The sequence below is a fragment of the Mastigoproctus giganteus genome, chromosome 1 (genome assembly GCF_048544385.1).
Source record: "Mastigoproctus giganteus isolate SK-2022 chromosome 1, ASM4854438v1, whole genome shotgun sequence".
In the NCBI taxonomy this organism is placed as follows: Eukaryota; Metazoa; Arthropoda; class Arachnida; order Uropygi; family Thelyphonidae; genus Mastigoproctus; species Mastigoproctus giganteus.
The window spans coordinates 149495863-149518791 of NC_143575.1; the positions used below are offsets into that span (position 1 = coordinate 149495863).

Below are 22929 nucleotides of genomic sequence, written 5' to 3' on the forward strand. Positions count from 1 at the left end.
AAAAGTAATGATGAACAAGTATGCCACGGAAAGGGAAATAATGATTGAAGGAGCAGTAATTGAAAAGGTGGAGTCATACTTATCTGGGACAAGTTATTAGCTGTAATAATGATAAATGGCTGGAAGTCAAGAGAAGAATAAATTTTCGATGGATAGCATTCATTACATATAGTCACATACTGAAGAGCAATATCCCAGTTTGTCTGAAACGTAAAATAATGAATCAATGTATACTCCCCACCATGACTTATGGAAGTGAAACTTGGGCACTCACCAAAAGAATGGAAGAGAAGCTGAGAACTACACAGCGAAGAATGGAAGAGAAGCTGAGAACTACACAACGAAGAATGGAACGAATTATATTGGGAATCAGACTGTTAGATAAGAAGAGAAACACATGGATTAGGCAGCAAACTCAAGTAAAGGACATTCTTATCAAAACTAAGGAACTAAAATGGTCTTGGGCAGGACACATAGCTCGAAGACATGATGACAGATGGACTAAGAAAATAACAGAATGGTACCCAAGAGGAGCTAGAAGAAAACCTGGAAGACAAAGGTGGAGATGGATAGATGAAATTCATGAGTTTTTGGGTAGTAAATGGATGGCCAGTGCTCAAAACAGAAGGAACTGGAAAGTTGCTGGAGCGGCCTTCATCCTGCAGGGGATTGAAAATGGCTGATGATGATGATGACGACGGTGCAATTTATATATATTCACTCTCATTTTGTTAAAAAAAAAAAATTCCGGCCCGTCAGCTGCTTTCAGATCGTGCATTTGGCCCGCATGCAATTTGAGTTTGAGACCACTTCTCTAGGCTACTTTAACACCCGGTTGTTACCCCCATACTGCCATTGGGAGACAGCCCAAAATTTTGATTGAGAGCAGACAGGCAATGAATTGTGCTATGGACTTAATTAACACCATTCACAAGCATATTTCGGCCTCTTACTGACTGAGAAGTCCTGACTTCGATAATTTGAAATAGTTCGATTATACGAGGTCATGCAACACTGTGACAAAATGTGAATTCAACAGAACAAATCATGAATGAAGAACAAAACCTAAGAAGACAGCAATGCAACCAAGATCTGAATGGGGAACTCCAAATAATAGAGCAAAATGGAGATGGCGACGATGCCCAATCGCAGCCAAACCCTAAAAAGATGTACAGGAGCACGCCAACCTGAAACCAGGAAGAGAGACTAGATCACAAATTGATCAACAAAGGAAAGAGGACCCACAACTAGATAACAATGGAGAAATGGGTAAGCAGCCCGAATCACTTAACACCGACCCCAGACTTCCGGAAGGAGCAGTTCTGGACCAGGTGTTGGCCCTCCGGGTAGAGCTCGAAAATATACTGAAGGAATCAACGAACAGAATTATAGCTGGCCTCAGGGGTGAAATTGTGTGAATATGGACCAAATTAGAGACAGTCCTCCACAAGGTCCACAGTGAGGCAGAGAGAAATGCGGCCAAATTAGAGGCCTACATGGAGTGTAGGGTACACAATAAATGCAACTGTGCACCCCTACATACACCCAAGTGCTGAGGAATATACCAAATGAGACAGGGAAAACAAACAGCATACAAATACAACAAAAGAAAACTCTACTGAAGACTCCAAACTTTGTCATTCTCAGATCCATAGGGGAGGAGAAAACTCTAGTGAAACAAATCAACAAAAAGTCATAGACAACCTGAAAGAAGACTTTGAAAACACTAGGATTAAATCTATCAGGAAAACAAAAAATCTTGAATTGTTATAGAGATGGAAAGTAAGGATGAGTCAGAAGAAATACTAGCAAACCCAAGGATAAATGCCCTGGGACTCGCGGTCGATGCTCCCAAAAGAAAAGGGCTATCGATTACTCTATTTAACATAGACCAAGGCCTACAATCCCAACAATTGACAGAGGAGATTTACAGAAGAAACCTCAAACACCACCTACCAGACCAGAAAGGGGAAACACTAGTGACCCCAAAATATAAGACGCCATCGAAAAATAGAGGGTGCAATTGGACAGTGGAGCTGGCCCCCCCCCTCTGCCTGGCAGACCCTAAAAATGCAGAGCAGAGCAGGATTTTCATTGAGTGGAGTAGCTTAAGGTTCCAGGAGCATGTGGTCATACCTAAGTGCTTCAGATGCAGCAAGTATGGCCACACTTCCCATATTTGCAGCCAAAAAGAACCAATCTGCAGCGAGAGAGAGAGAGAGAACACGACTACAAAAATTGTCCCAATAAAGCCAAGGAGCCCTTCTGTGTAAATTGCAAGAGCCTAAGACTTGAGCGTACGCACTCAGTACGGGATGCAAAATGACCTACTTACCTAAAGATTAAGAGTACCTTTCAATTGAGAATGAATTATGGGGCACCATAAAAGATACAACAACAACGGTGTACTAATCCACCAACTGAATGCAGTGGGCTCGAGTGGTGATTGACAGAGTTCGATTGAAGCGGACGAGAAATATGCCAATATGATAATCGTCCTTAAACCATACACCCACCAGAAACAAGTTAGAGGCCACCCACTTAACTACAAAATAGTGCAAAATGATGACGATACCCTCTGGGCAGCAGTACTGATAAGGAACCCGGAGATAACAGTTAAAAAAATCCCCCAGCTATGCACTCCCTGGGCCATCTGTGCCCACATTATTAGCTCCATACGAAGCTTCTGTGTGATTGCTCTCTACTTCAGACTGGGAATTGAAATTGACTTTGCCACAGCCTACTTGCAGGCCATACAAACAACCCATAGCCGGGCAGAAAATCCTTATAGGGTCAGATGTCAACTGCCATTGCCCCCTTTGGCATAGCGCAACACCAAACTGCCGTGGTATGGTGAATTGCCAAAGACTAGAAGAATTTCTTGCTAACTCAATCTTCATGGTCAAGAATCAGCCTTTCTGCCTCCCAACTCATTGCAATATGCTCTGGGAGGCAACAATTGATATAACCCTAACCTCCAGGAACATCGAGAGCCATATCACCAACTGAACTGTGCAAAATGCATGGACCACGTCCAATCATCGAACAATCACCTACTGCACAGAAAGGAACTTAACAAGAGCACCAGTAACCAGATACATGCAGCACAGGTTTGCAGCAGGCAAGGCAAACTGGGATATATTCCGGGATCACTTACTCATCAGAGAACAACAATACTTAGAGAAACTGGCAGAACAGGGAAGTGGCAAGAGGAGCAAAAATCCTGACTAGCTACAGCTAGAAATAACTCATTATCACGAGTGCTACTGAAGCAGTAGTGAAGAGGAGAACCCCCACATCAAGGACAGTGCCCTGGTGGACCCCCAAAGCTCCAGAGACTCAGAAAACAAGTGCACAATAAATGAAAGCAGTACTAGAGGGCCTAATCAACATGCCCCCCCCCCAACAAAGTAATGGAACTATGACAACAATATAGACAACTCAAGAACCTATACACCGAAACCATAAAGAATAAGAAGACATCTTGGGAAGACTTGTCAAAACAACAGGAAACAAAGACCCCTGGGGAGTGGTATACAAAATTACCACGAAAAGTGATAACTGCAACAAAAATGCTACAGGGAGACATAACCACAACCTGGGAGGAATCAGTGACAAACATTAAATGCCATAATACAAGACCCGCCTGAACTATTAACAGAGGACCAACAGAAGTAGCAGCAAGAATAAGAAACAAAAGTCCAAGCCATGATCTAATAGAACCAGAGATGATCAAAAAAGCAATAGAAAACTGATGCTCCAACTATACAACTACTGCCTAAGGACAGGCTGGTTCCCATCCAGATGGAAACATACTAATCTAAAACTAATCCACAAAAACCCTACTAAACCCCAGCAACTACCAAATTCTTGTAGACCAATAGCAGTACTCTCAACAAGCAAGCTTTATGACAGACTACTCCACAAGAGGATTATACAGCATTACCACAAGTAGTATTAAAAATGAAAGAACAGCTCCTAAAGCAGCTTTGCACTTACTCTGCTGTAAACAGCTACATAATTTATGCACACAAAAATAGACTACATAACCAACTTAAAATTTCACAACTGTGCTCTATGCTCTACCCCCACACTGGGTATCCACTCTCTGCTCCTCCAAATAATATCAAATTGGGGGCCTCTTCATGCATTACAGCTGCATAATCTATGACTAGATTATGGAGCTGTAATTTGCAAGTGGCATTTGTTCTGTTGTCATCTGCAACCTTTCTTTGCATGCTTACTGAATGAGTGGCATTGCTAGAAGAGAGAAATGCCCCCCCCCCCCCCCCCTTTGCATTAAATCAAATATTAAACAGCAATTACAATGAATGCCTGTTATGTGCTTTTAAAGGGACTGGGTTCAAAGAATACTAAGCAGAACAGAAAAGCATTATCAGCAACCCCCCCCTCAAATTTTCAGAAGCCATTTTTCATCAATATATTGGTGGATAATTGTTTTTTTTAACCCTTTTTTTTTTTTTTTGTTTTGCTGTGTTCACGAAGCAGTGATTTATATGCAAGTTCAAAACCTGCATACTCGATGTATACATATAGCATTTGTTCTGTTGTCATCTGTAACCTTTCTTTGCATGCTATTAAAAAGAATGAAAATACAGTATTTTAAAAAAAATAAAAAGCTAGACATGCCTGGAGTATTACTGTGGAGACACATTTTGTGTGGTATTAATATAATAATAATGCTCATTAATGAAATTTATTGATGCAGTTTTAAACACACACAATACTGATTACTCAGTGAGGAAAGCAAACTAATAATATTAAATTTAAGTGGGGGGACATGGAAATGCACGTTTCATCCTTCAGCTACTTCTGATAAATGCTAAGTACCTGAATTGTAAAGAGTAGCCCTTCTACTTCCTAGTTTGAGGTAAATATTGAAATGAACAAATATCATCTAGACCGGAAATGATTTCTATGAAGTAAGCAAACTAAACCATAAATGATTCTTAGACTTTAGTCCCTATCATTTTTCTTCTAAACCATAATGTCCAGAGAATAGTTTTATCTCATCTGAAACATAAAAGAATGAACCAATGTATACTTCCCACCATGACTTATGGAAGTGAAACTTGGGTACTTACCAAAAGAATGGAACAGAAACTGAGAACTACACAACGAAGAATGGAACAAATCATATTAGGAATCAGACTGTTAGATAAGAAGAAAAACACATGGATTAGGCAGCAAACTCAAGTAATTCTTATCAAAACTAAAGAACTAAAATGGTCTTGGGCAGGACACAGCTTGAAGACATGACAGATGGACTAAGATAAGAAAATAACAGAATGTACCCAAGAGGAGTTAGCAGAAAACCTGGAAAATGACGACTGAGATGGACAGATGAAATTCATGAGTTCATGGGTAGTAAATGGATGGCCACTACCCAAAACAGAAGCAGCAGGAAAGTTGCTGGAGAGGCCCTTCTCCTGTAGTGGATTGAAAATGGTTGATGATGATCTGGATTTATTTCATATTTGGAACCTTAAAAAAATGTGATATAATTTGGGAAGCATTTTTAACAGGAGCATTATGGATGTTAAAAAATTCATGGTATTTCATTGGATTATTGAAATATGGATCAGAATAAAAGGGTACTAAAAGGGGATTATTGCTATGAGAAGTGATATGGAAATGTTATAATGGGAGTGTACTGTAATAGCCCAAAAATACTCTATATTTAGAAGGTATGTAAATTTATACATAATGAACAGAATATTTGCTTTAATGTACAGCTCATATACATTGAGATGCATGACTATTATTAGAGCAGCAAAAATAAATTGTCAGCCTTCATTATTACTTGTAAAAAATTTAAAAAAAGTTTTCACTTGTACTTCAAACTAAATGCGTGTTGACTTTGAAGGTTCACTGGGAAATTGTTTTGTATCATAGGTGATTAATGTTTCCCCACCCTTCCATGTGGTATTAAAAAAAAATGGATTACATGTGAGCATCAAATAATGTGAGTTTCAGTTATGTGAATGCCCTGATTTATCATGCAATTCATGGGGAACTGAATAGAAATGGAAAATTTAAAGGTACCATATACAGTACTATATAATGATACCATATGCAATACATTAGCAGATTTTCATTACAGCACCTTAAGTTTGATTATAAATAGTTGCCTTTAGGGTTTCAGCAGTATTTTTGAATTAGACAAACTGTTTTACAAGTCTTGTGACTCAGTTCAGACTTTATTTTTTATTGTAGGCCTGTTTTGAATAATCCATATGAAAATGCATAAAAAACCTTATTATTGGTTGGGAATGGTTGTGCCTGGTTATACTGTGGTTTTGGATATAACATTATTATTATTACTAGCCATATAGTGCAAGGAAGCCTGAGGCTTATACTGCACCAGCTAAAAAAAATTGAGTTACCCAGAGAGAGAGAGAGAGAGAGAGAGAGAGAGAGAGAGAGAGAGATTGTAGAAGGGAATCCCCAATAAAGAGAAGAATGATGATACCCAGCTCAGGATCCTGGGTGTGCCAAGCCCATACTCACCAGATGTGAGCCCCTGGGCATGAAACAAAAAAAAAAAAAAAAGTGTCGGCTATGCAAAACAAATTTTACTCTGTCTCACTGAGTGTACCGGATACTGCAATAGTTTTAAAAGTGCAGACTACTGAGCTATTATATTCTCTTCTATGGTATATTCCTCAATTAGACAGTTAAATTTTTATGAACAGCAGTAGTTATCAGAGTAATTATAGTAGCTCAATTTTTCCGTCTTGCATTAATTAGAGATGAAACAAAAAAATACATATGTGGAACATCAATTGCTCATGGGATACAGACAAACCTAAAAATTTTCCTCTTAGAGGGGAACAGCTGCTATATTTGTCAGTTGTGATATATTCCGTTATAAATTTTCGAATGAAACTTCAAGAATGAAATCATATTTAGAATGCCAAAAACTGTTAAAGTCAGTGAAAAGTTTGCACAAATTGACCATTGCTTTGTATGTTTTTTTATTAGTTACTGCAGCTGTGGTTCTGAGTAATTATACTATGGTACTGTAAAATTAATATTTTTTTTTATTTTAGAATGGCAAGAGAATAGCAAAAACTGCTAAAGTCAAAATTTTCAAGAATTGACCATCAGTTTGTTATATTTTTGTGAGTTGTTGCAACCAACTGCAGTTGTGGTTCTGAGTAATTATACTGTAGTACTGTAAAATTCGCTTGTATTGCTAAAGTACTAAATCCTGGGGGAGGGGGGGAAAGTCCCACAGTCTGATTTAGAAAGTAAACTAGCTGTATCGCACTATTTTCTATGGAAAATTATTTTCAACGTGTGTCTGTCTGTCTGTGTGATGATTTCCAGGAATACCTTATCACATAACCCAGGGTGTGGCTTTTATTAAAAAAACAAATCTTTTTTGCATATGATCACTCAGCTGTAGCTGCCATTAAATTATGTAGACTAATTCCTTATGCCTATTTATGCACTAAATGGTATTGGTTCCAAATGAGATATAAACATCTCATTTGGAAGCATGAGTTCATGTGATTATAAGAAATTGGTAGTTTTGAAATTTTATTTTTAAAGTAAAACAAAAAAAAAAAAAAAAACTGCAGTAACAGTACGTATTCCATTTAAAACGTTAACCTATTTTGTCTGCAGATGGCAAAATTGTAAACTAAGAGAAAAAGAAAAAAAAGTGCATAATGAAACTGCTTATTTTAAAACACTGACTTGCTTAATATATTGGTCGTCTTTTATACATTATGGATTAATTTTAAAAACTGGTTTAACAATCGTGTTAAAAAATTTGTATTGAAGTCTGCATTTTATCAAGCTCACACTGTACTTTGCATTTAAAATAATCCAATATCAGCTTATTCGAAATATAGTAGACTCTCGATTTTCCGGGATAGATGGTAAAAAACAAATCCCGGATAATTGATTTCTCAGTTAATCCAAAAATACAGTCCCTGACATACGTAAGAGATACATTCCAGGATTCCTTACTTCGTCAAGTTTTACGTAACTCGGGAATGACTAGTAACTATTGCTACTATATTATTATTGACAAATCTGAATTCTGCATGATACTTGTTAATGTTTGACCATTTTCATACATCCTTATTAGCTTAATTTTCTGATCCAAATCAATCGCTTTCCTTTTATTGGTAGATTTACTAGTAGCGCTGTCACTTATTCTCTTAGTTGGCACCATGATAACAGTCAAAATGAAATTTTCTGTAAAGAACTTCACAGAGTTTAGGCGAAAACTCACTATTATCACCCCGCCGCAAGAGCTCACATTTTGCTAAAGCAAATTTCTGGAGGTCACTACCATAAAACAATAAAAACAATTTTCACTTTCCATGTTATTGGACTTTTGTGTTCGTGCATCTAATTATAAACGGGTAGTAAACTCGATCTTATTGTATGTGCGATAATACTGATAGCTGGAATTCTGTGGGTTTTTACATTATTATGGTGAAATGCGTTGCCCCTTCACTGAAATCTTCAGTCATATAAAAAAAAAAAAAAAAAAACTACAAATAAATTGTAAGAATCTTCTCTTCTTTCCTATTTTTTTGCTTGTTACTTCGTATCTCACTTGTGCAATTTGTGCATGCAGTGATCGTCATTATCGATTGCTTATTTTACTTATTTATTTTTTTGTTTGTTTTAAATTTTACAATCCTAAAAAAAATTGAAAAAAATTTACATAAATCCGTAGTTTCGTAAGTTGGGGACTTACTGTATCGAAAAATGTTCAGCAACCTACGTAAAAAAATATGGTAATAGATAAAAAAAAACTTACCATGCACACTCGCGTGTCCAGTATGATGCTTCCCTTTATTTTTTGCGATGTCGATTTTAAGTCTTTAGCTTTCCTATATTTTTTACGATGTTGTGTATGGTTTGGTCACTAACATTATAATGGTTCATTATAGATTTAATGGATGCACCGTTTTCAAACTTTTGAATAATTTCAAATTTTTGTTTAACTGAAAGTGCAACTCTTTTGCATTTACCCATCATTTTCGTGATTTCTAAACAAAAATTTTTTTTTCTTTAAAATTTCGACATCCCTGACATAAATAACGAAACAAAATTTGTCTTTTGCGGTGCAACGGAACATAACAATCGATGCAATGCACTATCAAAACATTTGCTCCCCCCACAGTGGGTTTGAAGACAGCATGGTTCAAGATAATAGGTACACTAATATCCCAATGATGACTTATAATGCCGCTTGTCGCTTATTTACGACTTGCAAAACATCTGTTTATACCTATTCTATTTATTACTTGAATTTTATGATTTTTTTTTTTTTTTTTCCTTTTTAATTTGGAATCTTGAAGTGTCTCGGTAAATCGAGAGTCTGCTGTATATACTTATTTTGGCAATAAGCTCTTTGTAATAAGTACAAGTTTGTACTTATTACTGATAGATTTTGGTATTAAGATGATAATTTGTTAACAACAGTATGATCAAATAGCTGAATTATATTTACAGCTATTTACAGATATCACACATTTAAAACAAGTAACAAATATATTTGATATATAAGGCAATAAGAGTATTACAAATTCAGGTCTCAAATCTTTGTAGAATAGAACTTTTTTTACTGCCAGAAAATCTTTTTTTTTTTTTTTTTTTTTGTAATGATAGAAAAGCTTCTTCACAAGGAAAAATTCTGCAAAATAAAGGTGAGATAATTTCTACATTCTAAAATAGGAAATTTCTTTTTTGTTAGTGAGTTAATTGCTGAAATAAGTTAGTTTAGGATAGTTGAGGCTGATAGCTTGTTGAAATTCGAAGATCAGTTGGTAGCTATGTGAGGATTGAAACATGTAGGGTTGTGTGTGTGGTACAGCTAAACCACTGAGGTTCCTTATGCTCTGTCTAATTAGAATCTACAAATTGGTGAAAAAAAGTGTATGATAACAGTACTTTATCATGTTTTTTATTGGTTTGCAAAATTTTTGATGGCTGTGAGGACCTTGAAGACAAGCATTGTAACAATGCCCTAACCCCCGAATATGGTTGAAAGAGATTGCACATCTGATTATAGAAAGACTGAATGATGAAAGAAAAACTTGACATTAATAGAAAGATTTGGGCTAGATTGTTCACATTATTTGACTGGGAAAAATTGCTCACAGTAAATGAAAAGCCCTTTCAAGCTGCTGGCAATGATCCACCCTCGCTTGATTAGATTGTAACAGGTGACAAGTCATCAAGAGACAAAGCTTGGAATGGCAATCATCGTACTCTTCAAGATGCACAGAATTTCATTTTCAGAAATCCAAAACTAAATTGTCATTGATCACTTTCTTTGATATTAAGGAAATCATTCAAAAGGAATTTGTTCTGCCAGATGAGCTGGTGAATGAAAAATATTGTGCACTTTTGTATCATTTGGTTAAGAGTTTACTGAGAAATGCTCCAGCTTCAAGAGGATAGCTAGTTCCTGTTTCATAACTAAGACCACATTCTATGTAATTATCAAATAGTTTTTATCAGAGTGCAGGACTGGGGGTTCTAAATTACTTTTCCTCTTTCCCCAATTTTTTCCCTCCCTGACTAATTCTATTCCCAAAAATCAGATCTATCCCAGAAGGACAATTTCATGGTGTAGCTTGACATTAAAAGAAATGTAACAAAGACATTTACAAGATGTTTTTAACAGATTGGTATGCAATTTCTTGTATCCACTCAATGAAATTACTTTGAAAAATAATTTTTTTTTTTTTTTTTTTTTTAATATCTAGCTTTCATTGACTCAGTCTTGAAACTTAATTATCATACAAATTATGATAATTAAGGATTTGTAAAATAATAAGTCTACCTCAGTGTAGTACGTAGAACACTTCCGTATGATACTCTAGAAATAAAAACGAAAAACTTACATTAGAGTAACAAATAATTAAAAATCAATTTAACCCAATAAAAATCAATTTAGCACAATTATAAATAAGAATATTAATTAAGAATTTTTTAACGAAAAAATTACAAAATGATTTTTCTTTCCCGAAGCTGACAATGCTTTTCGACCATATCTCATGATCACAGGAATGAAAATTACCGAATATGGTTGTGCATGAAACTTAAATTGGGATTATTAGTCTTCACGCTTGCATGTAAAAGCCCACAAATCAGAGATCAGATATGGCTGACGAACATTAACAGAATTTTTGTGTAATTTAATTTCTATGGTTTCTGCAATTAATAGTTACGTGTAATTATGATGGACACTTAAGTATTTTGGCCTCGTTAAATAAGTGTTTTTCATTAAGGGCGTGAAAGGCTAATTCTGATGCTGCTGAATTAGAAGCACAAACAGGCCGCATGTTGATTAACACGAATATTCCAAAGAAAATGAGTCAAACCCTGGTAAGACGAGTCACAATCACTGCAAAGAATGTTATATACCAGGTCATTAATTTGTGTTGCGAACAAGGAAAGGACTGAGCGATTGTTCAGTATAGTGTGTAATTTCTGTATTGGCCTGGCCACAATTTTAAATTCGGTATCTTTAAAGAACCTATTAAGCTGTTTGTGCCACTGTTCAACATACGGGACAGAAATAAAGTATTTTTTGATATTACTATTGTTGATTGGTGTAGTATTTTGTATCCTATCCTTAGCTTGTACCCTAATTCAGTTTATTATAGCAAGGGAATAACCCCTGTTTAAGTATCTGCTGGTTAATATTTGTATTTCTGAGCCCAAAGCAGATTCTGTCTTTGAATATTTGTAGGCATTTAGAAATTGATTAAAGATAATCAATCTTTTCTAGTTAAACAGGTGGTAGCTGTTATAATGTAGAAGCATACCGGTGTTTGCTTCTATAGATGTTTTCGATAGATGTTAAATTGAATATTATGTGAGTCTCGAGTAAGCGTGAAATTTAGAAAATTTAATGACTTTGTATCTGTATCCTCCCTTTCCAATGTAAATTTGAGTCTAGAATGAATATTATTAAACAAATGTAAAATGTCTTGGATAGTTCTGCTATCAGTAATAACTAAAACATCATCTAAATACCTCCCATAGTATGTAATACTGGGTCAAAAAGGCGTCAAATGTATATGCTCAATCAATGAGAGAGAGATCTCTGATATTAAGTCACTCAGGCTCAATTCCATTGGCAAACCAAAAATTTGTTTGTACACTTTGTCTCGAAAGGTGATATAGTTGGCCTCAATTAACAGTTTAATTAAGTGAAAAATTTCTTTAATAGGGAGTTTCGTATAATTAATTGGTATCGAGCTATTATTTAACGTATCTCAAATAATATCTAATGTGTATTCAACATTTACATTCATATATAATGAGGTAACATCTAGTGAGAATAAATTGTCATTGTCACCAAGTTTACAGTCCTTAAGATTATTAAATAATGTATCGTAGTTCTTAATCCCAAAGTGTATCGCAGTCTAAAGGGTTTTATAATGCTATATATGTGTTAGGCCAAGGATGAAAATGCTGAGTTTCTGTAGGAAATAATAGGCCAAATAGGAAATCCAGTCTTGTGTAATTTTACCTGACCGAAAAGTGCAGGAATATTGTATGTTCTGGCTTTCAGTTCCTTTAACTGAGCCATAGTAATGTAGTCGTTTTTTCGATAAGTGCTTAACGTTTTATTGTATTGATTGACTAAATTGATAAATAGTGTTGGGTCTACTTCAAAATAAGTGGAGGTATCTGAAACAACTGATTCTAACTTATTAATATAATCAGGTTTATTGAGTATTACCACTGTAACTCCTTTATCTGCCCTCTGTATAATAATGTCTTTATTTTCCTGAAGTTCACGTAAATTTGACTTGTCGTGTGTATTCAATTTAGGAAGTCTCGTTTCTTATGTTATTCACCACTTGGTTAACTGGTTGAATAAATAAATCATTTTGTGGAACATTACTAATTCCAAATTCAATATCAATTACACACTGTTTTTTAGGTAGTTTTAGAGGTGGTAAATTATAATTTAATCCTTTGGATAAAAGTGAAATCTGGTTCTGCGATAGTGTATACGAGGAAAGATTTGTAACCTGTTGATATGTCGGTTTGTTGAATGCTGGGCGAGGGGGTGTTCGCAAACTAGCTCACAAATTCTGCGGCAGCACACTGTGTGCGGGCGCCTCCGTAGCCAGGTGGGAAGGAGCAGCAGTGCGTAGCACATGCTTCTTGATTAGACCGGGGTTCGAGCCCGTCACCACCAAATACGGAGTATGCGGAAAGGTCAAGGAATGACCACCGCATATCCCGGAGCAATATGGCCTTAGTTGCTAATGCTCCTAAAAACCAAAATAACAAACAACAACAAACACACTGTGTGCGTGTGGGGGGGGTTGTCGTCCCACTTGTATGCACTTGGTCGCAAGCCCGTGACAATGTGTTAGAATTCATATGAATGTGTCCTGACCCTCCCAATAATGTTTGTAATTTGTTAACGTGTCTGTTTTTTGTATGTGAGGCCTGTGCTTTCCGTCGTAAATCTATGGAGGTCTTCAATACAGACCAGTCATTAGGATGTAGATAATTTTTTAATTTATCACGAAACTTCCTAACCTGGGAAAGGTATTTTTGTTTATTAGAATATCAAGATTTTAAGGCAAGTTTAATGATATTATGCGATGTGGCAAGTGCAAGTTTTATGCCTGAAATTTTTTGATTTAAATTGACCCTAGCAAACTTCAGAATGATGTTGTTTTGAAGGCAATATTTTAGAAAAGAAATATGGTAACTTTGGGCTGAGTATCTTAGTATTGATTTAACGTAATTTTGCACTAAGCTGTTCAAAAAAATCCCCCATAATTATGTGTATCGATAAGTTATACTTGGAGAGAAAGGAAATGAATGAAATAGTCAATAAGAGTTTAAAAAAATGAATTAGATAGCATGAACCAGAGCTGTAATGCTCAATACATTCTACATTGATATCAATATTTGTAAAATAATAAGAGGAGTTTACCTCAATATAGTACGTAGAACACTTCCGTATGATACTCTCCGGAAATTAAAACGAAAAAAATCGAAACACTTGCATTAGAGTAACAAATAATTAAAAAATAAAAATCAATTTAACGCAATTAAAAGAATTTTAACAAAAAAATTGCAAAACGATTTTTCTTTCCTGAAGCTGACAATGCTTTTTGACCATATGTCTTGATCACAGGAATGAAAATGACTGAATATGGTTGCCCATGAAACTTAAATAGGGATTATTAGTCTTCGTGCATTCACTTTAAAAGCCCACGAATCAGAGATCAGATATGGCTGATGAACATTAACAGAATTTGTGTAATTTAATTTCTATGGTTTCTGCAATTAATAAGTTAACTGCAGCCATTATCAACCCATTGCAGGATGGAATCCTCCTCAACAATTCATGCTGAGGGAAATGGACCATAATCTGCCACGCTGGTCCCAGTGCGGGTTGGCAGATCAACCGTATTTAGCAGTCAGGGGCTTGAACCCCAGTCTACTCAAAGAGCGTGTGCTACTGCACTGCTGCTCCTGACCACTCAGCTGCAATTAATAGTTGTGTATAATTACGTTGGAAACTTAAGTATTTTCGTTAAAATTCTTTTAATTAATATTATTTTTAATTGTGTTAAATTGAGTTTTATTGGGTTAAATAGATTTTTAATTATTTTTTAATTATTTGTTACTCTAATGTAAGTTCAATTTTTTTCGTTTCAATTTCTGGAGAGTATCATGTGGAAGTGTTCTACGTATTATATTGACGTAAACTCCTTATTATTTTACAAATATTGATATCAACGTAGAACGTATTGAGCATACAGCTCTGGTTCATACTAGATAATTAAGTATATGCAAGCTATTCGTGTTTATATTGAGAACAGATATTTAAGTAAGTGTTATGGTAAATAACAATTATTTAATCTTTCAGGTGCTAATGTTAACTCTGCAAAATGATCCTCCTACTATTGATTCAGTAGTTGAAGAAAAGGACCAGTACAAAAATTATGGCAAAAACATTCGGAAAATGATATCAGACTGTTTACAGAAAGATCCAGCAAAACGGTATGTTAATTTGAATTTGTGAAATATAATAATTTCATAATATAATCCACTGTCTGATAAATCAGATTCTCCATTAAATTCAAAAGGAATACATATATTTGCTGAAGTGTTTGAAAAAGTCTTATGAAATAAAATTCAGTAAATGTTATAATACAGTATTATACTGCTCTTATCATTATTAGTTAGTAGTAGTGGCAAATGATGGAAGGAAGCAAGCTTGAAGTTACAGTATTTTGAGTTTTACAAAAAAAAGAATGAATCTAAAGTTGTGTTGTGTGTGTGTTTTTTTTTTTTTTGCTGTATTTTAAAAGATAAAATTGTGTCATAGCCTTTAGTTATACATTTAACTTTTGCTGCACGATCATGTAGAAGGCTGTTCTCACAAAAATATTCAAGTGCTTAGTCAATTTTCTCAAGGGCTTCCTTTAATTCTTTATAATTTTTAAATCCTTATCTTTTGTTGATTCCATTGCATCATTTTTGGCTTTCTCTCCTCTGTGGGTAGTTGGTCTGATTCTTCTAGCCCCTCATTTGTAAGTGGTTTTGAGCTTTATTCAAGCAGTTGTGCAATATCCCTATCAACAGCTTTGTGGAATCCCGCTTCTTTTGCAAGACTTACAATTTCGTTTTTCACAATTTCATTTTTTCATTTTTCATTCCATTCACATTGCATTTTTCGTATTCGCGAACAGCATCAGAGTATAACTGCTTCCATGAGATATTCATTAATCTACACAAAATTTCTTTCCAAGTTTCTCCAATCATTTTTATACCATGCAAAATTTTTCCAAACTTTTCCAAAAATCCTTCGCGTAATTTTCATTTCTTATCAATCCCCGTAACTGCGGGGACTCTGATACCGGTGACCCCCTGTACAGTAATCAAGATGCAGCCTAACCATTACCTTATACAATGGGCACCTCCATAGCCAGGCGGGCAGGAGCGACAGTGCGTAGCACACGTTTCTTGATTAGACGGGGGTTCGAGCCCGTGACCACCAAATACGGAGGATGCGGAAAGGTCAGAGGAATGACCACCGTATATCCTCGGAGCAATATGGCCTTAGTTGCTAATGCTTCTAAAAACCAAATAACAACAACAACCTTATACAATGGGATAATCACCTTCTTGTTCCTTCTGGCAAAGTTCCTATCTATGACAAAACCCCAGGAGCTGTTCTAGCACCTGTCTGCACTGCTCAAACTTCATTTTGGGCTGCATTTACCCCATAGGTTTCTTTTGTTCTCCATTTTGAGCATTGTAGCACCTAATTGGTATGCTATAAGTAAATAAATATTGTAAACAATAAAGGGCCGAGCAGTGAATCATGCTGGGCCCTTTACTGTTCACAATCCCTTTATCCACAGCAGTAACTTTCCCCTAATGCACACTGCACCAATTTGCACTGCAGTCTTTCATGTGGAATAGAAATGTCTAAAGCTTCATTGAAATTACATGATATCAGAATTATTTTTTGCATTCAGTTCCTTTGCTACTATATCATAGTATCTATTAAGCTTCATCAGACAAGATCTGATGAAGATGTTAACAGGAGAGATTGCTTCTACAGGGATGGGATACACTTAAATAGAAAGGGTGCAAGAATATTTGATGATGCTATCGAGGCAGTGTTAGGTGGTTGGAAAACTGCTAGCTTGGGGGGAGACAAAGACTAATAGATTAACAGTAGCCACTGGCAGAGGTGAAAGAGATTCTTGCACTGCTTCTATTGGAATGAGCAGAAGCCTGAAAAACAAGATGCAGGATATTTCAGAGACTGCTGGAAGTCATTGCGGTACAAGTAAACACATGGGTTGTGTTAGGGTAGCTAAGAATAAAAACAGGTGCATGTTTACTTGCGTGTACACTAATGCTAGGAGTTTGGTAAATAAATTTGATGAATTTGAGGTATTACTCAAAACATCAAAGGCAGATATTGTTGGGATATCAGAGACGTGATGTCACACAGATATAAGGAATGCAGAACTGGAATTTGGGGAGTACAACGTCTACAGACAGGATAGGAAGGGAGGAGGGGTTATGCTATTAGTTTAAAAACACAAAATCCAAGGAAGTGAAGCCAGTCGACATCGATGGACAGGGCAGTGTCGAGTCAGTTTGGTGTGACATAAGCATAGGTAAATCAAAATTGAGAGTAGGAGTGTGCTATAGGCCTAATGACTCTGATGAGTATAATAAGATACTGTACAGGGAAATAGAATGGGCCAGTAAATCAGAGAGTCTTATAATGGGGGATTTTAATTTCCCAGATATTGACTGGAATTTGTGGGTTGCTCACTCACACACTAGCAAGGCTTTTATGGATTTATTGGATGATTGTTTTCTACACCAGCATGTTCGGGAGGCAACTAGAGGGAGTAATACTCTTGATCTGATTATCAGTAGTGATTCTTCATGCATAAAGAATCTGCAGATAAAGGAACCACTAGGTGGCAGTGGTTCCTCAAGGAGGTAACTCAAGGAGGTAACTACCATCAGAGGAAAAGGGAAGGGTTTTTGCTTTCATAAAGGCGACTATGATGGTCTGAGACAGTATTTAAATTCTATACAGTGGGACCAACTGATGATGTTACTAACAGCAAATTCAAAATGGGAAGCATTCAAAGAACTAATCTTGGACACTACCAGGCTTTACATACCAACCAAGAAATATTGTTCAAGGTTCAGACCTAAATGGTTGTCAGATGAACTAATGAGACATATGGCAGAGAAGAAAAATGCATGGGATACATACAAATTAATGGGGTGACATGGAAGCCTATGATAGATATAAGTTGGTCTGTAACCAAGTCACAAAGGAGATTAGGCAGGCAAAGGCAGATTATGAGAAATCCTTGGCAAAGGCAGATTATGAGAAATCCTTGGCAAAGGATGCAAAGAAAAACAGAAAAGAGTTCTTTACCTATTTAAACTCAAGAAGGAAAGGGATGAATCAGATTGGTCCACTGGATGTTGATGGTTCAACAGTTGAGGATCCTGCTCAACAATCTAAACGAGTATTTTGCGTCTACATTCACACATGAGGAGTTATTCAGGAAGGGGAATGTCGTAGGTGAAGTAAACATTGGCAGTGAGCTAGATGATTTTGTAATAACTGAGAGTAAACTGGAGGAGAAATTGTTGAGGATAAACATAAAAAAGGCACCCGGGGTGGATGGGATCTATCCAGTTATATTAAAGGAGGCAGCAAAGGAAGTGAGCAAACCCCTAGCCATAATTATGAGAGCTTCTTTGGACTCAGGGGAGGTACCCATGGACTGGAGATGTGTAAATGTAACCCCAATTCACAAAAGAGGATCAAAGGCTGACACAAGTAATTATAGACCTGTTAGTTTAACTTCGGTTCCCGGAAAATTAATGGAGGCACTGGTTAAAGAAGCACTGCAGGATCATCTGGACAAGAATTCAGTTATAGCTCAGACACAGCATGGTTTTGTTAAGGGCAGGTCTTGTCTGACCAATTTGATTGGATACTATGATGTAGTCACAAAAGAACTGGATGCAGGGAATAACTTTGATATTATATATTTGGATCTTAGAAAGGCTTTTGATACTGTTGCGCATGGAAGACTGCTGCACAAATTGGAGAAGGGTGGCACTGGAGGCAAATTGCTGCTATGGATAAAGGGATGGTTGAGTGGCAGAAGACAGAGTGGTAATCAATGGACACTGCTCAACGTGGACTAATGTTATTAGTGGAGTTCCTCAGGGTCCATTGTTGTTTTCTGTATTTATAAATGATATAGATGATGGTATATCAAGCTTAATGTCCAAGTTTGCAGACGATACAAAGGTTGGCAGGGTTGTTAAGGATACTACTGATGCTATGCTGCTGCCACAGGATCTGGAAAGGTTGAACAGATGGGCTGAGAGGTGGCAAATGAAGTTTAACATTGACAAATGTAAAGTATTACATATGGGAAACAGTAACCCCAGATCAATGTATCAACTCTGTGGTACTACGCTGACAGTGGTAGAGAATGAAAAGGACCTAGGGGTAATTGTGCAGGCAGATATCAAGTTCTCTGAGCAGTGCAGACGAGCTGCAAGAGTAGCTCATGGTGTCTTGTCAATGATATACAGGAATTTCTCTAGCAGGGATAGGGATGTGATTATTCCCTTGTATAAGGCCATTGGTCAGGCCACACCTTGAGTACTGTATACAGGTCTGGAGGCCTCATTTCAAGAAAGATGTAGAGCTGCTGGAACGAGTACAAAGAACGGCAACAAGATTAGTGAATGGAACAAAGGGATGCTCTTACGAAGAAAGGCTTAAGTTTTGCAAATTACAGAGTCTGGAGACTAGGCATCGGCGAGGTGATCTGATAGAGGTGTATAAGTCTTTTAATGGCTTGAGCATGCTCAATGCCGATGGGATTCCTCCTCTTGCTCAGAATAATCACCTGAGAGGGCATAAATTCAAATTGAGGAAGGATGGATGTCGGATAGATGTGCGGAAATTTGCCTTTAGCCAGCGGGCAGTTGGTTTGTTGAATAGACTTCCATCACTTGTTCTTGAAGTTGATAGCCTAAACAAATTTAAGGCTCTGCTGGACAGGTATTTTGAACGAACGGAGGGGTGAAATGGGAGTAGTGGTTGTGCTTTTTTTTTTTTTTTTTTGGCTGATGCTGAATAAGCTTGCTTTCTTGCATCATATGCCTCTACTAATGCTAATCTCCTAACACGGTGTTTCTTCTCAAACTTTTTTGTGGGCATCTTCACAAATTTTGCCACATCTCTTACCAACTGTACTAATATTTAATATTTTTCTTTAAATTAATTCACTTTAATACATGAAAATAAAACAAGAAAACATGAATAAATACGATGAAAATAATCCGTTTATATAAAAAAATCATAAATAATGAAATATAAGTAATAATAAATCTAATTGATTTATTAGATTACAGAAATGCATAACTGAAAATAAGTTCCTCAGTGAGAAAAATAGTACTGTTTATGATCAGTCAATAAGCATATTTGGCTGTCACTTTATTTAAGATTTTCTATCTCAATAAGACAATCTTTTTGTTTTAGTTTAGATGTTAGCCAGCACTAAGATTCCCTATTTACATAAGTACATAGTTGTAAAGAGCAAGAGATATTTAGCTGCATTCTCTGATAGGCTTGGATACTGAGAATTAATTCCTCACCAAAATAATGTCTTTTTTCAAGAAGCCATCTGAAGTGGATGTTATTTGGTAACATCCACAAATGTACATCCATGTACGCCTAAAATTATCTTATCTGTTACCCTTTGGAAACTCACTGGTATCTGTCTAAAAGATTTATTGCATGCCTGGAACGTACCATTTGGCAATATACATTAAGAGATCGATGTAGCTGATCCAACCTGGTCTGTAAATCTCATTCACTGTGATAACTTTTTTTAGTGGGGCAAATGTCTGGAAAATGAAAGTATTAAACAACTTCATAAAGGCCATGCACTTGACAATTCTCAAAGTTCCGTAATATATACAGATGGTTCAAAAACCAACTCTGCTGTTGGTGCCGCAGCTGTCTTTTCTTCTTTTACAGTTTCCATATCACTACTGGTTGAATGTAGCAGTTAATATTCTCTAAGGTTAATAAAATTAACCTTAGAGAATATTAACATTTTCTACAATGCTAGCAGTGTAATATACACAGATTCCATGAGTGCAGTATCTGCATTAAATAATGTCTTCAATATCGGACCACATCAAAAAAAATCTTATCCCATTTAAATCATCTACGAAGTAAAAATCAATCAGTGAAATTTTGCTGGATCCCAGGGCATTCTGGTATCACAGGTAATGAGAAAGCAGATCAAACAGCCGAACAGTACAACACCAGCAAAATACCAAGTGAGTGCCATATATAGATTATTTAAAGCATATTAAAAGAATCTGTACTTTTCAGTGGTTCCAAAACTTGGAGGTCACAATTAAACAACAAATTGCTCCAAATCAAAGAGAAACCAAAATTATGGTATTCTAGCTACAGGCAAAACAGAGAGGAAGAGGTTGTACTAGTGAGATTATGCATAGGGCATATGCACCCAACCCATATGTACCTGCTCATGGGGGATGACCCACCCCTATGCATGCACTGTTCATTGCTACTTACTGTCAAACATATACTCCTATATTGTACGCATTATGCTCGTATCAGAAAAAGTGCTTTCCATTCACTGTCAAGATTACAAGAACCTATAAACCTGTATCACTTGTCCATATTATTGGAAATAATGCGAATCTAAATGAGCTATTCGGTTTTCTCAAGCAAATACGAATATATGAATTCTTATACGAAAATCAGATCGATGAAATACATAAAATTATAATATAAGAATAGGGCCCCAGTTGCCCTTGTGCCCAAAAATCATACCAATACCCTTTGGAAAACACTGCCTTGGCAAATCCATGCCATGATTTCTGTATATCTTTGTCCCTGTCAGGATGATCCAACAATACTTCTTTACACATTGACTGCATTATTTTCCCTGGAACGGAAGTCAAGCTTGCAGGTCTGTAATTACTCACTTCACCCTTCAGTCCCCCATTTGTGAATTGGAGAGACATTTGCACCACTCCTGTCTATCATCATCATCAGCCATTTTAAATCCATTGCAGGATTAAGGCCTCTCCAGCAACTTTCCTGCTGCTTCTGTTTTGTGTAATGGCCATCCATTTACTACCCATGAACTTGTGAATTTCATCTGTCCATCTCTGTTGTTATCCAAGTTTTCTTCTAGCTCCTCTTGGGTACCATTCTATTATTTTCTTAGTCCATCTGTTATCACATGTCTTTGAGCTACGTGTCCTGCTCAAGACCATTCTACTTCTTAGTTTTGATAAGAATGTCCTTTACTTGAGTTTGCTGCCTAATCCATGCGTTTCTCTTCTTAACTAACAGTCTGATTCCTAATATAATTCGTTCCATTCTTCGCTGTGTAGTTGTCAGCTTCTGTTCCATTCTTTTGGTGAGTGCCCAAGTTTCACTTCCATAAGTCATGGTGAGGAGTATAAGTTGGTTCATTATTTTACATTTCAGACAAATTGGAATATTACCCCTTGGTATGTGACTATATTTCCTGAATGCTATCCATCGAAAATTTATTCTTCTCTTGACTTCCAGCCATTTATCATTATTATAGCTAACGACTCCTATCTATAGGGACTGCCAAATCCAAGAATGCTCTCATTTTGGTCAAAGGTTTGATTACTTTGCTTGCTGCTTCTTTTAGTATTATTGGGTAGATTCCATCAGTCCTAAGAGTCTCTTTACTTGCAGCTTCAGTAACTTCCCTTCCACATTCTTCTCAGTTATTACAAAGTTTACCTCCCAGTTATAGCTTGGCATATTTTGGTATCCCCATCCATAATAATTTCTTTGCAGGTGAAAATGTTGAAGATGTTTTTCAGCAATCTGAACAGGATCTTTCATAGTTATGTCATTCATATCTAGTGGACCAATATGGTTCATCCCTTTTCTCCTAGTGTTAATACAAGTTTTATTTGCATGTTTTATTTGTATTCTTAGCCACAGGTAGCTCATCTGCTTTAGCTAGTGTTGCTCCCTCCCCATGATTTGATTGCACACTAGTTTGTTGACTCGATTGCTTACTTACTATAGTGTTCTATGTCCATGAAAATTTATAATCATCCTATGCATTATCTTTTCTGCCACTAGTCTCATTCAGTTAAACTAGCACCCATTTAGGTCTAAACTTCGAACAATGTCTCTTTGTATAAAATGCTTAGTAGCTTTTATAATTATCTCTATGAATGCTTTCCATTTAGAATTTTCAGTAGGTAACATCATCAATTGGTCCTGATGAAAAGAATTTAAAATCTAAGGCCATCGTAGTTATCTTTAAA

General features: G+C 36.3%; 1 protein-coding gene across 1 annotated transcript in view; it reads left to right on the forward strand.

The window, feature by feature from the left end:
- Positions 1-22929, forward strand: part of fray (oxidative stress responsive kinase frayed) — a 501108-nt gene that overhangs the window by 223904 nt on the left and 254275 nt on the right. The window contains exon 9 of the mRNA XM_090389465.1: positions 14912-15045. Coding sequence (XP_090245591.1) covers positions 14912-15045 — 134 coding nt within the window. The remainder of the gene's footprint in view (positions 1-14911; positions 15046-22929) is intronic.